The sequence below is a fragment of the Dinoponera quadriceps genome, unplaced genomic scaffold (genome assembly GCF_001313825.1).
Source record: "Dinoponera quadriceps isolate SergipeBrazil2010 unplaced genomic scaffold, ASM131382v1 scaffold1565, whole genome shotgun sequence".
Lineage (NCBI taxonomy): Eukaryota > Metazoa > Arthropoda > Insecta > Hymenoptera > Formicidae > Dinoponera > Dinoponera quadriceps.
The window spans coordinates 2,903,824-2,924,733 of record NW_014556124.1 but is presented as its reverse complement, the minus strand read 5'-3'; the positions used below and the strand labels follow the sequence as shown (position 1 = coordinate 2,924,733).

At 31.6% G+C, this 20,910-nt stretch overlaps 3 protein-coding genes across 3 annotated transcripts; all 3 read left to right on the top strand.

The window, feature by feature from the left end:
* The first annotated feature begins 6,143 nt into the window (after positions 1-6,143).
* Positions 6,144-7,834, top strand: LOC106746670. The gene is made up of 6 exons (XM_014623467.1): positions 6,144-6,193; positions 6,439-6,555; positions 6,640-6,730; positions 7,183-7,328; positions 7,561-7,693; positions 7,781-7,834. The coding sequence occupies exons 1-6, from the start codon at positions 6,144-6,146 to the stop codon at positions 7,832-7,834; spliced, it is 591 nt and encodes a 196-aa protein (XP_014478953.1).
* A 3,083-nt stretch (positions 7,835-10,917) lies between these two features.
* Positions 10,918-15,693, top strand: LOC106746669. Its single transcript, XM_014623466.1, has 5 exons — positions 10,918-11,033; positions 11,519-11,609; positions 12,066-12,211; positions 12,444-12,576; positions 15,496-15,693. Exons 1-5 carry the CDS (start codon positions 10,918-10,920, stop codon positions 15,691-15,693), a joined length of 684 nt encoding a protein of 227 aa, XP_014478952.1.
* Positions 15,694-15,998: 305 nt separating this feature from the next.
* On the top strand, positions 15,999-19,979 carry LOC106746668. The gene is made up of 5 exons (XM_014623465.1): positions 15,999-16,048; positions 16,493-16,583; positions 16,783-16,928; positions 17,145-17,277; positions 19,851-19,979. The coding sequence occupies exons 1-5, from the start codon at positions 15,999-16,001 to the stop codon at positions 19,977-19,979; spliced, it is 549 nt and encodes a 182-aa protein (XP_014478951.1).
* The last annotated feature ends 931 nt before the right edge of the window (positions 19,980-20,910 follow it).

The window sequence follows — 20,910 nt, the reverse complement described above, 5'->3', positions numbered from 1 at the left end:
TTCTTATTTCTCTTGCGCAATCTCGTTACAATATCGCAACGTGGAATTACGTAAGTTCGTTAGTTCTTCGTTGGTAGGTAAAATATTTATTGGAGGAACTTCAACAAATCTGTAATGAATTAAAGGATGAGAATGAAATCGGTATCATAAAAAATTATGGATGCAGTGCGAAACGTTATACGATTACACTTTCATGTAAGGGAATATCCGTTGACTGTTTTAGAAAGAAACGTCTAATATAGTAATCTCTAGAGAGCAACGTTAAATCAATGCAACAATATAATGTTTCGAAAAATTAACGACTTTGATGATTACTTTGTTAAATATCCTTAGTGCTTGCGATGTGCTTCGTAATTGCTATTAACGTGCAGCCAGTGTGGCCGCGGATATTTGGCTTTCTCCTACTCTTAAATGACTCCCGATCACATAGTACGTTGCAAGTCACAACGGAATATTTTGTCGATCAAGAAAGATATTTCTACCTGATTATGTTGCACATGAATGTATCATTTTCCATTGGAACGATCGCGACGGTTGCGTCCGCAGCGATGTTCTTAACGTATTTCAAACATGCCTGCGGAATATTTAAAATCGCCAGGTAAAGAAATAAGTTTATAAAGATAAAATTAAAAAATGGTTTAGCGGATATTAGGGTTAGGGCTCGTGAAAACAGATTAATCACTATATCGATTAACCGATTCATAATCGGTTTAACGATTTAAAAACGGATGTAGGATTTTTTGAACTCGATCAATCAGATAATCCAGTTAATCGGATAACTATTCAAACCAATTAATCATTCAATCCTGTTAATCACAATATTCGAATAACTAAGAAAATTTGATTCTGATTAATCAAGTTAAAAAAATCAGTTATCCGGTTTAAATCGTTAACCCGGTTATAAATTGGATATTTGGATGTTAGATTAATCGGACAAAATCACTTGGCTTAATTGGGATTATAAATAAAATTTTACTTGTTATATTTAGCAGACTTAATTAGATTATATAACTGTAACAAGAATATATTATTTATAGTTACCGTATAGAGCAAGCCATAAACAACGACATCATACCAAACATCAAGGATGATGTAATAATTTGTAAGAAAATAATTTACGCTGTGGACATTCATCATAAATCTTTGAGGTATTTATTCACTGATAAAGATATGGTATGCGCGATAACACACCTTCTTGTTCTTCATAAGGTTCATTAAATTTGTTGTAACCAGTTTCGAAGGAATGTTCTTTTGTATATTGGCGGTTGGTGTGGCTTGCTTGAGTCTCAATCTGTTCCGTGTAAGTCTTTCTGCTACTTTTAAATATATATCTAAATAACCAATGCGGTATTTCATAATATCTAAATTTACAAAACCCATATAAATGAAAAGAAATATATATATACGACGAAGAAACCACAAGAACGAATAACGACCTCACTTTCACACCGTGTCAATTCTAAAATCGTCTAACCACAAAAGTGCAAAATTTCCACAAAACATAGCAAAATTAAAATGTGCACCTTGCTCTTTTATTTGTTATCCCCTCAACTCTTTCTCGACAAACAGATTTATTTAAAGAATAACTAATCGTCAAACACAGAAGGAATTTATATAATAATTATGTGCGTCTTAGACTTTCCAGCTTGTGACATTCATGGACGATGTCGAAGAACTTTTGTTACATCTGTCGCTTGTAATTTCTATTCTTTTGTATTTATACCTAATGAGCTACATCGCGCAAGAAGTCACGGATCACAATAATCATGTGTTCGAAACAGTGTAAGAGAATCTTCACACTGTACAAGTACGATAACGTGATGCTTTATGTATATCCGCTTTAAGAAATTGTATTTTGTTAGGTTTCATGTTGTATTTCGTTAGATGTACATACAGATACTGGACATTTTGAAAAATTTTTATTTCACCAAAACATAGAAATTTTCTCGTCGTACCTTTTTCTTCTTTTTCAATTATCGGTATCTCTTTCTTCTATAGGTACAACGTTCAATGGTACACAGCTCCATTGGATATACAAAAGATGATGTTGTTCCTGATACAAATTGGCATCAAAGATCTCAAACTGAAACTTGGTGGACTGATCGTGGCATCCTTAGAAAGTGCCTCCACAGTATGAAAGATTTTCTATCCGTCAAAACTTACTCAACGAAATACACTAGATACGAACAAATATCAACGAGGACGTATATTGTTACAGATCACAAGCGCATCACTATCTTACTTCACAGTCCTTTATTCTACATGGAAATGAGATCAATAAACCAACAGTGTTGCAAAATGATATATTAGTGTAAAATCTAATTAAATAGCAAGACGAAATGAGAGAGGGAGGAAAAGAAAGAGTTGGTTATAATGCAAACAAATTTGTTGACGATCTATTCAATTCGGAATTACGAAGAAAACTGTTATATATTTATAGATTATGCCAATCTGAACGAAAGAGTCCTTTACGTTTTGCAAGTAACCTGCAAATTTTTTAGTTATTATTTAAAGATGTTTTTGTACATGGCCATTTTCAATAATTAATAACAGAAGACATTTTGTCCACATTGACTTAAACTACAAGTATGTGACGGATGGCACATGTTTGTTTGTGTCAGATGCCCCGTATATATGTATGTATGTACGTACGTATGTGTGTGTGTATGTATACTTACATATATGTATCTATATATGTATCTATGTACGTATGTATGTGTGTATACATGTATGTATGTATGCATGTATGTATGTATGTATGTACGTATATATAAGAGTGAGACAAATGAATATTTTTTCATAATACACTGAACAAAGGTGGTTTAAAACTAATATCATTTTTCTACATAGTCTTCATTACGTTTAAAAGCTTAATAAGTTCGCCAACGCTTACAAAATGTATGGATTCCTTTAAAAAAAAATCTTGTGGTCGCATGTGCAATCACTCATACACCACTTGTTGCATCTCTTCATCAGACTTAAAAGTTTTTTCTCATCGCTATTTTGAGAGGCCCAAAATGCGATAAACATTAGAGATAAATATCAGGTAAGTACGACGGATAAAGAAAGTACACTTGAGGCGCAGATTTTGGATGGTTGCAACCATTGCACAGGCAATGTAGAGATTGTCATGTTGTAACAAGAGATCCGAACCCTGATTCTAAAAAATATATGAAAAATGTCGCAAACGATAACTAAAATCCATTTCACACTGCAATGATCTGCACAGCGCTTCAAAGTACACATGTCTGCATTCACGTCTGCATTCAAATTACTCAATCAGTATTATTCTTTTATTAAAAGAAAAATTATAAAGTGTGTATTTTGATTACTATTAAAAAGTGAAGAATTTAAGACACCTTCATTGCGTAATGACGATCGTGTTAAATATAAGTTAGATTGAGAGATTCGATATCTGGACGTTAAAATGTAAAATCTGAAAACATCTAAAAGGAGTAACTCTATCATTTAAAACATCTCGAAGAAATTCGCGAATATAATATATAATACCTTAGCATAAATTATTTTATAGTTGATACGAGAACATAAAACCGACCCACCGATTAACTCTCTTTTCAAAGCTCCGATGTGTGTCTTACGAAGCCACACAATAAAATGAAACGTGCGGCACTACAAAAGAGTGATAGCGCTTGCGCAAAGTTCGGTAAAAAATTCATTCGATGAGTGTTACTGTATGAGAAATGAACATCTGCCAAATTTCCTGAGACATTTCATCGATCGCTTAATTTACTGTCCTATTCTACCAAGAAATTTTAAATCGTGAATTTTCCGATATCACGAAGATATTTTCCGTGACTTTTCATATCGCATGATATTAGACAATTTGCATAAAAATGTATTCAGAAGAAAGAAAACGGTGGAATATTTTATCGATCAACGGAAGAATGTGGAAGAACGCAACATCAGCTATTTTCACATTTAGATGCATTTCAATACTCAAAGGGAGATGATCTCTTTCGACCCGTACGAGAATTTTAACATCAATCGGATTCTTCTGCTCGCCGTTGGCTTATGGCCGTATCAGCGCTCAAACCTCGTTCGATTTCAATTAATCCTGGTTAATCTTGATCTAATAAGCCTCGTTGCATTCCAGGTAAGCTACTTATATTAATTTAATTTTGATATTAATTTTTTATCATAAAATGAATTATTATCACTGCATCACTTGTTAATGATAAATTATGTTCCATAAATATATGTAAGTTAATTTTTTAATATTATATATTTACGCATATGATATTAATCATGTTTATCAAAGATATATCATATAGTTTCCAAATGCTATATAAGAAATATAAATAATACATATATTAAACTTTGGGAGGTTAATGTTTGCTCGTGTAACGCACGCGTCGAGTTATTTATCAGATATTTTGCAATATTTAAGAGAATCACTTAATGAAGAATTAATTAATTAATAGATTGGAATAGGAATTTTGAGGTTTTCATTGCTAGTAAGTATTTGGTTGATGCATAATTATCCGCCGTTTACATTTTGCGTATTTATTACTTATTATTATTGGCGTTTGTTTGTTTTATTAATAAGAAACTTTCTTCTATGTTAATTTAATAGAATTGCGTGTTGAAAATCATATTCACCTGCGCCATATTATGCTCTACTATTTTGAGAATAGATGGACCGCAGCACAGTCATTCCGCGATCTCAATGATCTTTTTGGCGAAGGAACACAGCTGCCAGAAGTGCCTGATCGTCGAAATCCGATGGCCGTCCTCTTCTTAACTTGTCCTCCATGCTTGTGTCGCTAGATTTGAATCAAGAAAACCACTCTTCGAAACTGCCTTTCACTGATAGTTCCTTCGCCAAAAACATCATTGAAATCGTGGAATGACTGTGCCGCAGTCCATTCTTTCTCGAAGTGGTAGAGCATAACATGGCGCAGATGAATATGATTTTCTACACGCATTTCTATTAAGAAAATATAGAAGAATGATTTTTAATGAAAAATAAACAAACGCCCATATTCATAAGTAATAAATACGTACAAAGTAAACGGCGGATAATTATGCATCATCCCAATAGAGTCGATTCGGCGTGGGAAATTTCAAGAGTATGTTTGAAGAAGTCTCACAAGTAAGTCGGAATGTACGTTACACCGTTACAAATATTATTATCCCAAAGAAGTTAAATATTCATGTATTCGCATCAACAACTTAGCTTAGTTATTAACTAACCTATCTATGTTTTCCGCAATTATATATTTAAAATCCTAATATAATATAGACTATAAGTAATATAATTCCTACCTATAGGACTTACGGGAAAATAATAATAATTAACAAATTTAATCCAGCATATAAATAATTTTTTAATGAAAATTTCTCGATCACTGTCTATTATTTGCAGCTTACAACGTTCATGACCGCGGAATGTACTATTACACTTGTCATTAAAATTCTTTCCTCCGCGTTATTTTGTATTATGTTCATAATCGTACATTACTATTTTTGGGCAAACGATCAAATAGTAAGTTCAGCAAATGATTAAAGTACACGTTGCAATAAATATATATCCAATAAATAGTTTCCTGCGCCCAGCGATTCCTTCGCGAATTTCAAGACGCAAATGATACACGCTTTTCGTTGATATAACAGGTGAAATATCTGTTGGAGCAACTACAACGGACATGTAAGGAATTAAAAGACGAGAATGAAATCGCTATTATAAAAAAATACGGGAATAACGCGAAATTGTACACAATTGCAGTTACATGTAAGAGACAATATGATGCAATTATTGTATACATATTTAACAAATATCTAATTGTATTCGAACTTAATAATTTGAAATGAGTAAAAGGTCAATACACATAAAACAAAAAAAGCATTTAATATTTACGAGAACAAAGAAGCTGCGGACTACGAATATTCTTTTCAACAATTTTAAAGTGAGCAGTGCCAGCAGTCTATGCGCTCTTTTTTCGTTGCCAATTTGGCCGCGCATACTCGATGTCGTTCTAACAACGAATAAATCGAGGACGCCTTACAAGACACAGATCGTGACCGAGTATTTCGTTGATCCTGAAAAATACTTTCTTTTAATCTTATTGCACATGGACATATCATATTGTATTGGAGTTATTATAATGATCGGCACGGGAACAATGATCATAACGTATGTCGTACACGTCTGTGGAATGTTCAGAATTGCAAGGTAAAGACAAAAATTTAACATAAAAATAAATGCCGGAAAATATTGCAATATTAAATAAAATATTAGATTTCTGCAAAACTGTTAGTATTTTGACTAAATAAAAACATAGTAAAAACTTAAGAAAATAACTATAATATTTTTACAATCAACTAATAAATTAAATTGCGACATAATAATTCTTCATCGTCACTCCATACAAATTTAAGGAGAAACTATATAATTGCAACACATGAAATTGTTTGTAGTTATCGCATACAACGAGCATTATCGAGTGATGTTCTTCGGAAAATCGGTCCAAAAGAAGGGATAAAGATTCATAAGGAAATCATTTATGCTGTGGACATTCATCGAAAGGCTATGAAGTCGATATTTATTCGATAGTATAATAAAATGCGTACTGTACGATAAAATGTGTATAGTAACATTTCCTTTTCTTGTTCTTAAAGATATTGCGAATTGCTGCTATCCAGTTTTGAGGGAATGAATATGTTTTTAATAGTGTTCGGCGTGCTCTCTTTAAGTCTTAATTTATTTCGAGTGAGTATATTAGTTTTCAAACCAGACATCTAAACGCGGATTACATGTCATTTTATACGTATAATATTAGCAAAATATATTATATAAAAGAATGCGTAACTCAGATGCTACATATGTAAAACAAAAATAATCAAGCACTAGTACTTAATATTATGACAATTACAATGTAACAGATTTTCAAAAAAAAAAAAAATATTATTTGCAGGTAAAGCTAGATTATTTTCCTATTTTTTATGTTCTTAAGTTTTAAGTACTTTAACTGTACATAATATGATTTGCCTGTGTAAAAACGCAACATATTCATAAGGTGAATGTGTTTTTCTAACATTATATTTGTCTATTTTTTTAACACATTTCCTATTTTACAATAACAAAAAATTTCTGTAGCCGTCTTTAAATACAAAATTGTTTACTGTACAAATAATAAATGTTCTTTTGTCTCGTTACCTTAGGTCTTTCAAATTATGTCATTCGGTGGCGACATAGATGAGTTCTGTATGCATTTCACTTATGCATTTATTGATATCGTATATATGTTTTTAGCCAACTATGCGGCACAAGAAATTACGAATCACAACGACCACGTGTTTGTAACCACGTAAGAGATTTGTTGACATAACTGCTCAAAACTATAATTAATGTGCTACGTATATTGATGTGCAGAATAATAGCGAGAGTGAAATTTGAGAAACTTTCAAATCGTGCATATGTTGCAACATTACAGGCTTAACTCCTTCCTCCGAATATCCAAATCTGTATAAAATGGCAAAAAATATGCCAATAGTGAGATAATTGTTAGCTCCATACATTTTTTTCATCTCATTTTATAGATACCACGTCCAATGGTACGCAGCACCTTTACACATTCAGAGAATGATACTGTTTCTCTTGCAAAGGGGCACCAAGACCTTCACCATCACCATTGGTGGACTACTAATAGGATCCATGGAAAGTTTTACCTCGGTACGAAGTACACCGTATGTAAAGATATTTCAATTTTAGGCGTTTATCTGGCACAAACAACACAAAGGAAAATGTCGTTTGTTACAGCTAATTAGCGTGTCCCTATCCTACTTCACTGTCATTTATTCTACTCAAAACTGATAACGCAAGAATTTATCACTTGTTAAAACATTCAACGTCACGATTTGACAATGTCTGATGCAATGTTAGTCCATAATAATTCTATTAACTGAACTTAATCAGGTACGACAACGTTATTATAGTTTGTCAAGTAATAAATTATTTATCATTGGCATATGAAATTACTCTCTTATTTCATGAACTTATGATTTATCTTAATTATTTGATATTATATTTTACGTATATCATATAACATTTTTTTCAACTATAAGCAGTATAATACAACTATAGTGGTAATTAATTACTAAATGTAAGAAATATAAATTAAATTTTATAATTAGTTTTGTAAGCAGTCCTTTTCTGCAGCACACGAGAAAAGTGAAGGATAATTGTTAAATTTGGTCAGACATACTACTAATTTATTATTTAAACTTTCTGGATCAATCTATTATTTGCAGCTTAAACATTTCTGACCGTGAAATATATACCGGCATTTATCATTAAAGTTTTCTGCTCCGCTATATTTTCCTTTATATATGCAGTTAAGTACAACTGCTTCTACGCAAACGGCCAAACTGTATCAAACAATATCCATTACGGTAACTCCTTTAAAATATGAAACCCTTCCTCGAAAAGTCGGTTTCCGTATTCTATTATACTTTTCCAATCTTTGCGATGCTGAACGGTTTACGTTTTATTCATGTTACGATAAGCAAGATATTTACTGAAGGAACATGGAAGGATATGTAACAAGCTAGAAGATAGGATATCGCCTTCATAAAGAAAAAGCAACGCGGAATTTTATATTGCACATATGTACAATAGAATTACGTGTAATAAAAACTGTATTTTATTGTTTTTAACAAGTTTGCCCGTTTGCATTCAAAATACGTGACAAATTACTCTTACAAAAAAATTGAAAATCTTCCCGACAAAGTTTGTGGATACAATAGACAATACATTACCACAAATGATTTTATAGTTGATACCAGAACATAAAACCGATCCACTGATTAACTCTCTTTTCAAAGCTCCGATGTGTGTCTTACGAAGCCACACAATAAAATGAAACGTGCGGCACAACAAAAAAGTGATAGCGCTTGCGCAAAGTTCGGTAAAAAATTCATTCGATGAGTGTTACTGAATGAGAAATGAACATCTGCCAAATTTCCTGAAACATTTCATCGATCGCTTAATTTACTGTCCTATTCTACCATGAAATTTTAAATCATGTATTTTCCGATATCACGAAGATATTTTCCGTGACTTTTCATATCGCATGATATTAGACAATTTGTATAAAAATGTATCAAGAAGAGAGAAAACGGTGGAATATTTTATCGATCAACGGAAGAGTGGGGAAGAACAAAACATCAGCTATTTTCACATTCAGATGCGTTTCAATACACAAAGGGAGATGGTCTCTTTCGACCCGTACGAGAATTTCAATATCAATCGTATTCTTCTGCTTGCCGTTGGCTTATGGCCGTATCATCGCTCAACCCTCGTTCAATTTCAATTAATCCTAGTTACTCTTGATCTAATTAGCCTCGTTGCAATCCAGGTATGCTAATTTGTTTAAATTTAAGTTTGATATTAATTTTTTAAATTATGATGAATTATTATCACTGCACCACTAGTTAACACGTTGAGTGCCACGTCAGTCACCGGTGACTGACAGTATAAAGTACGATGTGAAACTAAAAAAATTACATAGTTTAATAAGTAATTTCAGAATCGTATAATTAATATATTTAAATATTTCTTATCAAAAAATTTTAATTTTTTGGCCTGAACGAGATTTCCTCCGAAATGCGCGTGGCACTCAATGTGTTAATGATAAATTATGTTCCATAAATATATATAAATTAATTTTTTAATATTATATATTTATGCATGTGATATTAATTATGTTTATCAAAAATGTATCATATAGTTTCCAAATGCTATATAATAAATATAAATATTATATATATTAAACTTTGGGAGGTTAATGTTTGACGGAGTAACGTACGCGTTAACTTATTTGTCAGATATATCGCAACATTTAAGAAAATTACTTAATCCAGAATTAATTAATTAATATATTGAAATAGGAATTTAGTAGTTATCATTATTAGTGAGTAGACAGAGTCGGTTCGCCGTGGGAGATTTATAGAATATGTTTGAAGAAGTCTCACAAGTAAATCAGAATGTACGTTACACCGTCAATCATTTTATCATCCCAACGTAGTTTAATATACATGTATTAGCATGAACAACCTAATTTACTCATTACTGACTTATGTTTTCTGCAATTGTATACCTAAAAGCATAATATAATATAGCCTGGAAGTAATGTAATTTCTACCTTTAGGATTTACGGGAGAAAAATAATAATTAACAAATTTAATCGGATGTATTATTAAATGTTTAATGAACATTTCTCGATCACTGTCTATTATTTGCAGCTTACAACGTTCATGACTATGGAATGCACTATTACACTTATCATTAAAATTCTTTCCTCCACGTTATTTTGTATTATGTTCATAATCGAACATTACTATTTTTGGGCAAACGGTCAAACAGTAAGTTGAGTAAATGATTAAGTACCTGTTGCAATAGATGTATTTCCAATAAATAGTTCCCCACGCCGAGCGATCCTTTTTCGACCTTCACCACATAAAACGATGCACGTTTTTTCGTTGATATGACAGGTGATTTATCTGACTGAGCAACTTCAACGGATATGTAACGAATTAAAAGACGAGAATGAAATCGCTATTATAAGAAAATATGGGAATAACGCGAAATTTATCACAACTGCAATTACATGTAAGAAACAATATGATGCAATTATTGTATACATATTTAACAGATATCTGATTATATTCGAACATAATAATTTGAAATGAGTAAACGATCAATACAAATAAAACAAATAAGCATTAGATATTTTATGAGAACAAAGAAGCTGCGGACTACGAATACTTCTTTTCAACAATTTTAAAGTGAGCTGTGTCAGCGCAATATGCGGTATTTTTTCGTTGCCAATTTGGTCGCGCATACTCGATGTCGTTCTAACTTCGAATAAATCGAGAACGCCTTACAAGACACAGATCATGACCGAATACTTCGTCGATCCTGAAGAATACTTCCTTTTAATCTTATTGCACATGGACACATCATATTGTATTGGAGTTATTATATTAATCGGCACGGGAACAATGATCATAACGTATGTCGTACACATCTGTGGAATGTTCAGAATTGCAAGGTGAAGAAAAAAATTTAACATAAAGCTAAATGCCGGAAGATATTGCAATATTTAATAAAATATTAGATTTGTGCAAAACTTTTAGTATTTTGACTAAATAAGAACATAGTAAAAACTTAAGAAAGTAACTATAACATTTTTACAAGCAACTAATAAATTAAATTGCGACATAATAATTCTTCATGGTCACTCCATACAAATTTAAGAAGAAACTATATAATTGCAACAAATGAAATTGTTTGTAGTTATCGCATACAACGAGCATTATCGAGTGATATTCTTCGGAAAATCGGTCCAAAGGAAGGGATAAAGATTCATAAGGAAATCATTTATGCTGTGGACATTCATCGAAAGGCTTTAAAGTCGATTTTTATTCGATAGTGTAATAAAATGCGTACTGTACGATAAAATGTGTATAATAACATTTTCTTCTTCTGTTCTTAAAGATTTTCCGAATTGTTGGTATGCAGTTTCGAGGGAATGTTTATGTACTTACTAGTGTTCGGCGTGCTCTCTTTGAGTCTTAATTTATTTCGAGTGAGTATATTAATTTTCCAAAGTAGTCATCTAAACGCGGATTACATGTCATTTTATACATATAATGTTAAAAAAAATACATTATATAAAATATATATAATTCGGATGTTGTACGTGTAAAAATAATTAAGCAATAATGTTTAGAAACATACCAATTACAATGTAACAGATTTTCAAGAAGAAAGGAATATTATTTGCATATGAAGCTAGATTATTTTCCTATTTTTCATATTCTTAAACTTTAAGTACTTTATGTGTACATATAATATGTGTAATATAATTGTCCTGTGTTAAATACAACATGGGGATAAGGTGAATGTGTTTATTTACCATTATATTATCTTTTTTTTTAACGCATTTCCTATCTTACTATAACAAAAAATTTCTGTAGACGTGTTTAAACATAAAGTCGTTTACTGTATAAATAATAAATTTTAATTTGTCTTGTTGCCTCAGGTTTTTCAAATTGTATCATTCGGTGGTGACACAGATGAATTCTGCATGCATTTCATTTATGCACTTATCGATATCGTATACATGTTCTTATCCAACTATGCGGCACAAGAAGTTACGGATCACAACGACCACGTGTTTGTAACCACGTAAGAGACTTGTTCACATAACTGCTAAAAATTATTATTAATATACTACGTGTATCGATGTGCAGATTAATAACGAGAGTGAAATTTGAGAAGCTTTCAAATCGTGCGTGTGCTGCAACATTATAAACATAACTCCCTTCTTCGAATACTCAAATCTGTTTATAATAGGCAAAAATATGCCAATTGTGAGCTAATTGTTATCTGCATTCATTTTTTTCTTCTCATTTTATAGATACAACATCGAATGGTACGCAGCACCTTTACACATTCAAAGAATGATACTATTTCTCTTGCAAAGGGGCACCAAGACCTTCACCCTCAATATCGGTGGACTAATAACAGGATCTATGGAAAGTTTTACCTCGGTAGGAAGAATACTGTATGTAAAGATATTTCAATTTTAAGCGTCGATCTGGCACAAACAGCACGAAGAAAAATGTTGTTTGTTACAGCTAATTAGCGTGTCTCTATCATACTTCACCGTCATGTATTCCACCCAAAACTGATAACACAAGAATTTATCACTTGTTAAAACATTCAACGTCACGATTACAATGTTTGACGAAAACAATGTTTGTTTGTAATAATTCTGTTAATTAAACTTAACCTCACCAGATACGCCAATGTTTTACAGTTTACCACGTAATAAATTATTTATCACTGTCATTTGAAATTATTTCATTAACATCTATATCTTAATTATTTGATATTAAATTTTATGTGTCATATAACATTTTTTTCATTTATGAGCAGTATAATACAACTATAGTGGCAACTAATTATTATATGTAAGAAATATAAATATTATAATTAGTATTTTTGACAACTCACGGAAAAAGAGAAGGACCACTTAAATTTGGTTGTACTAATTTATTAAAGAAACTTTCTCGATCAATCTATTACTTGCAGCTTACAATATTACTGACCGCGGAATGTATACTGCAATTTATCATTTAAACTTTCTGCTCCGCTTTATTTTTCTTTATGTACACAGTTGAGTACAACTGCTTCTAGGCAAAGGGCTAAACTGTAAGTCAAACAATGATTAAAATATCCGTAATAATAAACGCATTTCCGAAAATTGGGTATCTATATTTTATTATTTTTTCGGACTGATGGCTATGTGTCTGCGAGACTTATTGAGGGACTCACTGGTATTTCTAAAACCACTGTCCGTCGCATTTTAACGGAAAACTTGGGAAAGCGGCAGGTCCGCCTTGTTTTTCGTTTGACACCAGTCACCTTTTCGCTAGAACATACTGTGTATGGATGTAATGAGTTAATGACATTGTCTCAAGTTTTTCAGATTGTATTATTCAATGACAACACAAAGAAACTTTCATAGTATTCTCATCCACGTAATTTTCATTCTCCTGTACAAGTTCTTAACTGACTACAGATCTTGCACAAAAAATCTCGGGTTGTAGTAATCTCGTAAGAGGTCTTTTCATACTAAGCTCGGAGTTGTTAATGTACGCTGCTAAAATTATACACTATATGTTTTGTGATAATAATTATTAAGAAAATAATAATGCAAGTGAAAAAACTAAAGACACATCTGTTACTCAATGACCATCAAGATATGTTTGAGTCAGATTCAGGGTTTCGTTGTCTGAACGTTAAAGTGTGAGGTCCAAAATCGTTAAGAAGTGTTCATTTTTCATCTAAGAAACGCTCGAAATTTTTAATTACAATTTATGGTACTTCACGGGAAGATATTTCATTGCAGATAAATCAGAATGTAATATAACCAAATAATGAAATGGTCGACTTTCCAGTCGAAAGTCAGACGTATATATCATACGAGGACATATGCTAGACTGAAGCGTGGGACATTACGACAGCGCATGCGCAATATTTGTTAAGGAAAGTTTCACCTGATGAGTGTGTCAATGTATGGGAAACGAACACTTGCCAAATTTCCTGAGATGGTTCATCGATTGCTTAATCTACCATCCTCTTCCAGCACGAAACTGTTAGTTTTACGATTTCAGAGATATTTTCTACCACTTTTTATGTCTCGTGAAATTACATAATTTGCATAAAAATGCATCAAGAAAGAGGGAAACAATGGCATATTTTACCGGTCGACGGAAGAATGGGAAAGAATGAAAAATTAACTATTTTCACGCTCAGATGCGTTTCTATATTCAAGGAGAGATGGTCTCTTTCGATCCGTACGAGAATTTCAACATCAATAGAATTCTTTTGCTGGCAGTTGGCTTATGGCCATATCAACGATCAACATTCGCTCGATTTCAGTTAATCCTGGTTACTCTTGATCAAATAAGTCTCGTCGCAATCCAGGTATGCAAACTTTTTAATTTTTTATCATATCATGATCTGTTTATTACTACATAACTCTCAACGATAAACTCACTAATCATTCGTCAATGATAAACTATATTTTATGAGCATGTGTAATATCATTTTTTAATATTATATTTCACACATATGATATTATTTCTATTTATTCAAGATATATCATATAATTCTCAACTTCTATATAATAAATATAAATAATATATATTACAAACTTTTTTTGGGAGAATAATGTTTGGCGGTGTAACATACGCGTCGACTTATTTGTCAGACATTTCGCAACATTCAAGAAAATCAATTAATGTAGAACTCGTTAATTAATAGTTAGAATAGGAATTTGGAGGTATCAATATTAATAACAGGGTTGGTTTAGCATGAGAGGTTTCCAGCATATGTTTGAAGAAGTCTCACAAGTATCTTCACAAGTAAAATCACAAGTAAAATCGGAATGTGCGTCACATATGTTGTCATCCCAAAGAAATTTAATACACCTGTATTCGCATCAACAACCTCGTTTAACTGTTACTGACCTACGTTTTGCGTAATTGTGTGCCTGAAAGTCTAAAATAATATAAATATTCTATAAATAATATAATTTAGAACGTACTTTTAGAACGTACACGAGAATAATAATAATAATTATAAAATTTTGCCGGATGACATAATATTAATTCTTTAATGAAAATTTCTCGATCAATCTTTATTCTTTACAGCTTACAACGTTCTTGACCACGGAATGCACCACTAGGCTTGTCTTTAAAATTCTTTCCTCCACACTGTATTGTGTTACGTTCATAATTGAACAATACTTTTTTTGGGCAAACAGTCAAACTGTAAGTTGGGAAAATGTTTAAATATTCGTTGCAATAAATATATTACCGATAAATAGTTTTCCATGTCCAGCGATTTCTTTTCGAAACTCTTAACGCGAAACGATGTACATTCTTTCATTGACATGGCAGGTGAAATATCTGATGGAGCAACTTCAACAGATATGTAACGAGCTAAAAGATGAGAATGAAATCGCTATCATACAAAAGTATGGGCGTTACGCGAAATTTTCCACAATTGCACTTACATGTAAGAGACAATATAATGCAAATATTATACACATATTTAAGAAATATCTAGTTGTATTTGAACTTAATTATTTGAATTGAGTAGCAGTCAATATACATAAAATGAATAAGCATTTGGTATTTTACGAGAACAAAGAAGCTTACGAATACTTCTTTTCAACAATTTTAAAGTGGGCTGTGCCAGTGGAATATGTGGTGTTTTTTCGATGCCAATTTGGCCGCGTATTCTCGATTTTGTTCTGTCTATAAACAAATCGAGGTCGCCTTACACGACACAATTCATGGCCGAGTACTTCGTCGATCCTGAAAAATACTTTCTTTTAATCTTATTGCACATGGACGTATCTTATTGCATAGGAAATATTATATTAATCAGTACAGGAACAATGATGACGGCGTACCTCATACACGTCTGTGGAATGTTCAGAATTGCAAGGTAAAGACAGAAATTTATCATAAAAATAAGAAAACTGAAAATATTGCGATGTAGATTAAAAAATTAGGCTTGCGCAAGTTTTAGTATTTTGACTAAATAAAAATACAGCAAAAATTTAAGAAGAAGACTAAAACTTTCGCACATAATTAATAAATTATATTGTGACATAATAAATTTTCATCGTCCATTCCATACAAATTTAGAACGAAACTACATAATTGCAACAATTGAAAATGTTTATAGTTATCGCATTCAACGAGCACTGTCGAATGATATTCTTCGGAAAAGCGATCCAAAGAAAGGGATAAAGATTCATAAGGAAATCATTTACGCTGTGGACATTCATCGAAAGGCTTTGAAGTCGATTCTTTTTCACTAGTATAGTAAAGTGCTTGCAGTACGATAAAATGTATATAATAACATTTTCTTCTTCTGTTCTTAAAGGTATTACGAATTGTTGGTATGCAGTTTCGAGGGAATGTTTATGCTTTTAATAATGGTTGGCGTGCTATCTTTAAGTCTTAATTTATTTCGAGTGAGTATATTAGTTTTCCAAAGCAGTCATCTAAATGCGGATTATAAGTCATTTTATACATATAATGTTAAAAAAAATACATTATATAAAAAATATGTAATTCGAATGTTGTACGTGTGTAACACAAAATTTCACTGGACCGTTGTTAAATACAAATTTGAACTGTACAAATAATAAATTTTCATTTGTCTCGTCTCAGATCTTCCAAATTATGTCATTCGGTGGCGACGTAGATGAGTTCAGCACGCATTTCACGTATGCACTCACCAGTATCTTACACATGTTTTTGTGCAACTATGCGGCTCAAGAAGTTACGGATCACAACGACCACGTGTTTGTAACCACGTAAGAGACTTATTCACATAACTGCTCAAAATTATTATTAATGTGCTATATCGATGTGCGGAATAATAGCGAGAGTGAAATTTGAGAAACTTTCAAATCATGTACTGCAACACTATAAGCATAACCTCCCCTTCCCCTTGATTATCCAAATCTATTTAAAATGGCAAAAAATTCGTCAGTAATGAGCCAATTAATTTTTTTCTTCTCATTTTACAGATACAACGTCCAGTGGTACGCAGCACCTTTACATATTCAAAGAATGATACTATTTCTTTTGCAAAAGGGCACCAAGACGATTAATCTCACCATCGGTGGAGTAATAATGGGATCCATGGAAACTTTTACCTCGGTAGGACGTACACCGTATGTAAAGATATTTAAATTTTAAGCATCTCCCAACATAATACGAAAAAAAATATTGTTTGTTATAGCTAATTAACGTATCCTTATCCTATTTCACCGTCATGTATTCCATCCAAAAATGATCACACGAAGATCTATCACTTGTTAGAAGATTCAACGTCACAATTACAATGTTTGATAAAAACAACATTTGTCTGTAATAATTCTATTGACTGAACTTAGTCTAACCAGGTACGCCAAAGTTTTTACAGTTTATCACGTAATAATTATTTATCACTAGTATTTGAAATTATTTCATTAATACATATATATTAATTATTTGATTAAATTATATTAAATTAAATTAAATTTTACGTGTATTATATAACATTTCTTTCAAGTATTAATATTTAATTAATTAATTAGTATAATACAATTATAGTGGTAACTAACTATTATATGTAAGAAATATAAATATTATAATTGGAATTTTTTACAGCGCACGGAAAAAGAAAAGAACAACTGTTAAGTTTGGTTTTGGTGCATACTACTAATTTATAAATGAAATATTCTTCAATCTCTTTATTATCTATACTATGTTATAATTGGTTGTATATATATATATTAGTTGCACAGAATTATAAATATTTTTACGCAATGAAAGTACGTGCAAAAATGAACATTGTAATGTTATTTAATATGTGACGAAAACGATTAAAAATTTTAAAATAACGTCTCCAGCTGTGAGTCAGCGTAAATATTTATTTGATATAGTAATCCTGCAGCTTGTACGTGTCGAATGTATCAATGATCCAATTAAGAACATTTCAAAGAACATTTTTATATCTTTCTAATCAAATTTAGATGCCTACAAAAATAAAAAAAAATTTGTAGAAATATTTTTATATATCCCAGTTAGATTTTTTTACCGTTAAATAAAACAGAGTAGCGCATATTTGTCGCATTCATGTTTTTATCGCATTTATATATACGTAAGATATATACGTACAAGAAACAAAAAGACTATCATGATCAGCGTTTCAGTGTTTATGTGACATAACATTTTGAGGATTGTCTCCACGTTATCGACACTTATCAAGTTTGGCAACGACTATATATAGCATCCCCCCATATTAAAAATAAATTTTACGCCATAAATTTCGCTACTACGCTTTATTCAAGAAAATAATATGAAATAAATACCTAACGACACTTTCATTATTCAACAGTGATATCAATTATAAGTTCCATTATAATTAAGAGTCTTGTTTCCCCAACATCGAAACATTTTTAAATATGAGATTCTAAAATATCAAAACAACAAATTTGTTACCTAAAATCCCTCGTGAAAGCTTATAATTACTATCTACGATACCTTATCGGAGATGAATTTATTGGTGACAAATCGACATATAATGTCGACCGATTAACCGACCGACCAACCGACGATCAACCGATAGACCTTCCTATCAAAGGTCAGACTTGTGTATCGCACGAGGGCACGCACTGAACTGAAGCGTGCGGTACTACGAAGAAGTGACAGCGCATGCGCAAAATTTGTTACGGAAAGTCAAACCTTGTGAGTGATACTCTATAGGAAATAAACACCTGATGAATTTCTTTAGGTTACATATCGATCGTTTAGCCGGTTGTACTACCTCACCATGAAAATGTTAAAACACGAATTTTCCGATCTCATGGAGATATTTTCCGCGACTCACTATATTGCGTGAAATTAGATAATTTGCATTACAGTACGCCAGAGAAAGTAAGAACGTTTGTATATCTTATCGATCAGCTGAGGAGAGGGGATGAGTGAAATTTCACTAATATCTCCACGTTCAAATGCATCTCGATACTCGTGGTGAGATGATATTCTTCGACTCGTATCAAAATTTCAACCTCAATCGGATTCTCTTGCTCATTGTCGGCTTATGGCCATATCACCGATCAATATTCGTCCGATGTCAGCTAATAGTTTTTTCTGTCATTCTGATAAGCTTCGTTATATTCCAGGTACGCCAACATTTTCACTTTTTATCACGTAATAAATCATTTATCACTGGCAATTAAAATTACTCTGTTTCATGAACATATTTATCTTAATTATTAAATTATTTCATATTATATTTTTATGTATGTTATAATATTATTTTGAATTATTAACAATATAATAATCTAAGTAGCAATTAATTACTATACAAGAAATATAAATATTTTTATATATACACTTGTACTTTTTGCAGCGCGCGGAGGAACAACTATTAAATTTGAACGTGTACATCACTAATCTTTTAATAAAAATTTCTCAATCAATCTATTGCTTACAGTTTACAACGTTTCTGACCACGGAATGCACTTTCGAGCATGTCATTAAAATACTCTCCACTGCACTATTTTTTTTTATATTCGCAGTTGGGTACACCTCCTTGTGGGCAAATGGACAAAGTGTAAGTGAATAATAATTATAATACCTGTTGCAATAAAGTCATTCCTGTTAAATATTTTTCTATACGCTATTCTATTCTTCTCCGAACTTCACGACGCGAAAATATTTATGTTATATTGATGATATGGCAGTTCAGATTTCTAATTGAAGAAATTCAACGGATATGTAACGAGCTGAAAGATGAGAATGAAATCGCCATTATAAGGGAGTACGGAAGCGACGCGAAATTTTACACGGCTGCACTTTTATGTAAGAGTTAACATGATGTCTAAAGCAAATATCTATATGTATTCAAATTTAATTATTTCAAATGGATAAAATAATCGATAAACATAAAACAAATAAGCACTTGATATTTTATGAGAACAAAGAATCAATAATCTACACACTTATTCCTTTACAACAATTCTAAAGTGACCGGCGCTGGAGGCTTATGCATTCTTCTTTCTTTGCCAATTTTACCAAACATTCTCAACGTCCTGTCTACGAATGGATCTAGGACGCGTTTTACCATGCAAATTATGACCGAATATTTCGTCGATTATGAACGATATTTTTATTTAATTTTATTGCATATGGACATGTGCAGTTTTTTATCAATTATAATAGTAATTGGGGCAGGAGCAACGTTCATAACATATCTTAAACACGTCTGTGGAATGTTCAGAATCGCCAGGTGAAGAAAGAAGTAAATTTAACATAAAATACTGGTTCTGGGAGAGTATTGCAATTTTAAATACAATATAATAAATTGTGATTTAATTGATTTTCATCGTCACCGCGAACAAATTTAGAAAAGACCACGTAGTAATTATAGCGAATGAAATTGTTTGCAGTTATCGCATTGAACAAGCACTATCGTATAACATTCCTTGGAAAATCGATCTAAAGAATGAAATAAGAGTTCATAAAGAGATAATTTATGCCGTGGACATTCATCGAAAAGCTATGAAGTCAGTACTTATTAGCAGGGTCGGATAATAATTAGTTACTCATTGAAAAGTTGGAGTAAAAAGTTAATATCATTTAACTTAACTTAGTTAATTAGTTAATTGTGAATTAACGTTTTAATTTAAATTAATTAATTTAAAATTAACTTTAACTTTTTCTCATTTAATTCCAAATAATTTATCAACATTAAATTCGTTGTAATCTACTGATAATATAGAATTAAAAGAATGAAAAATAATG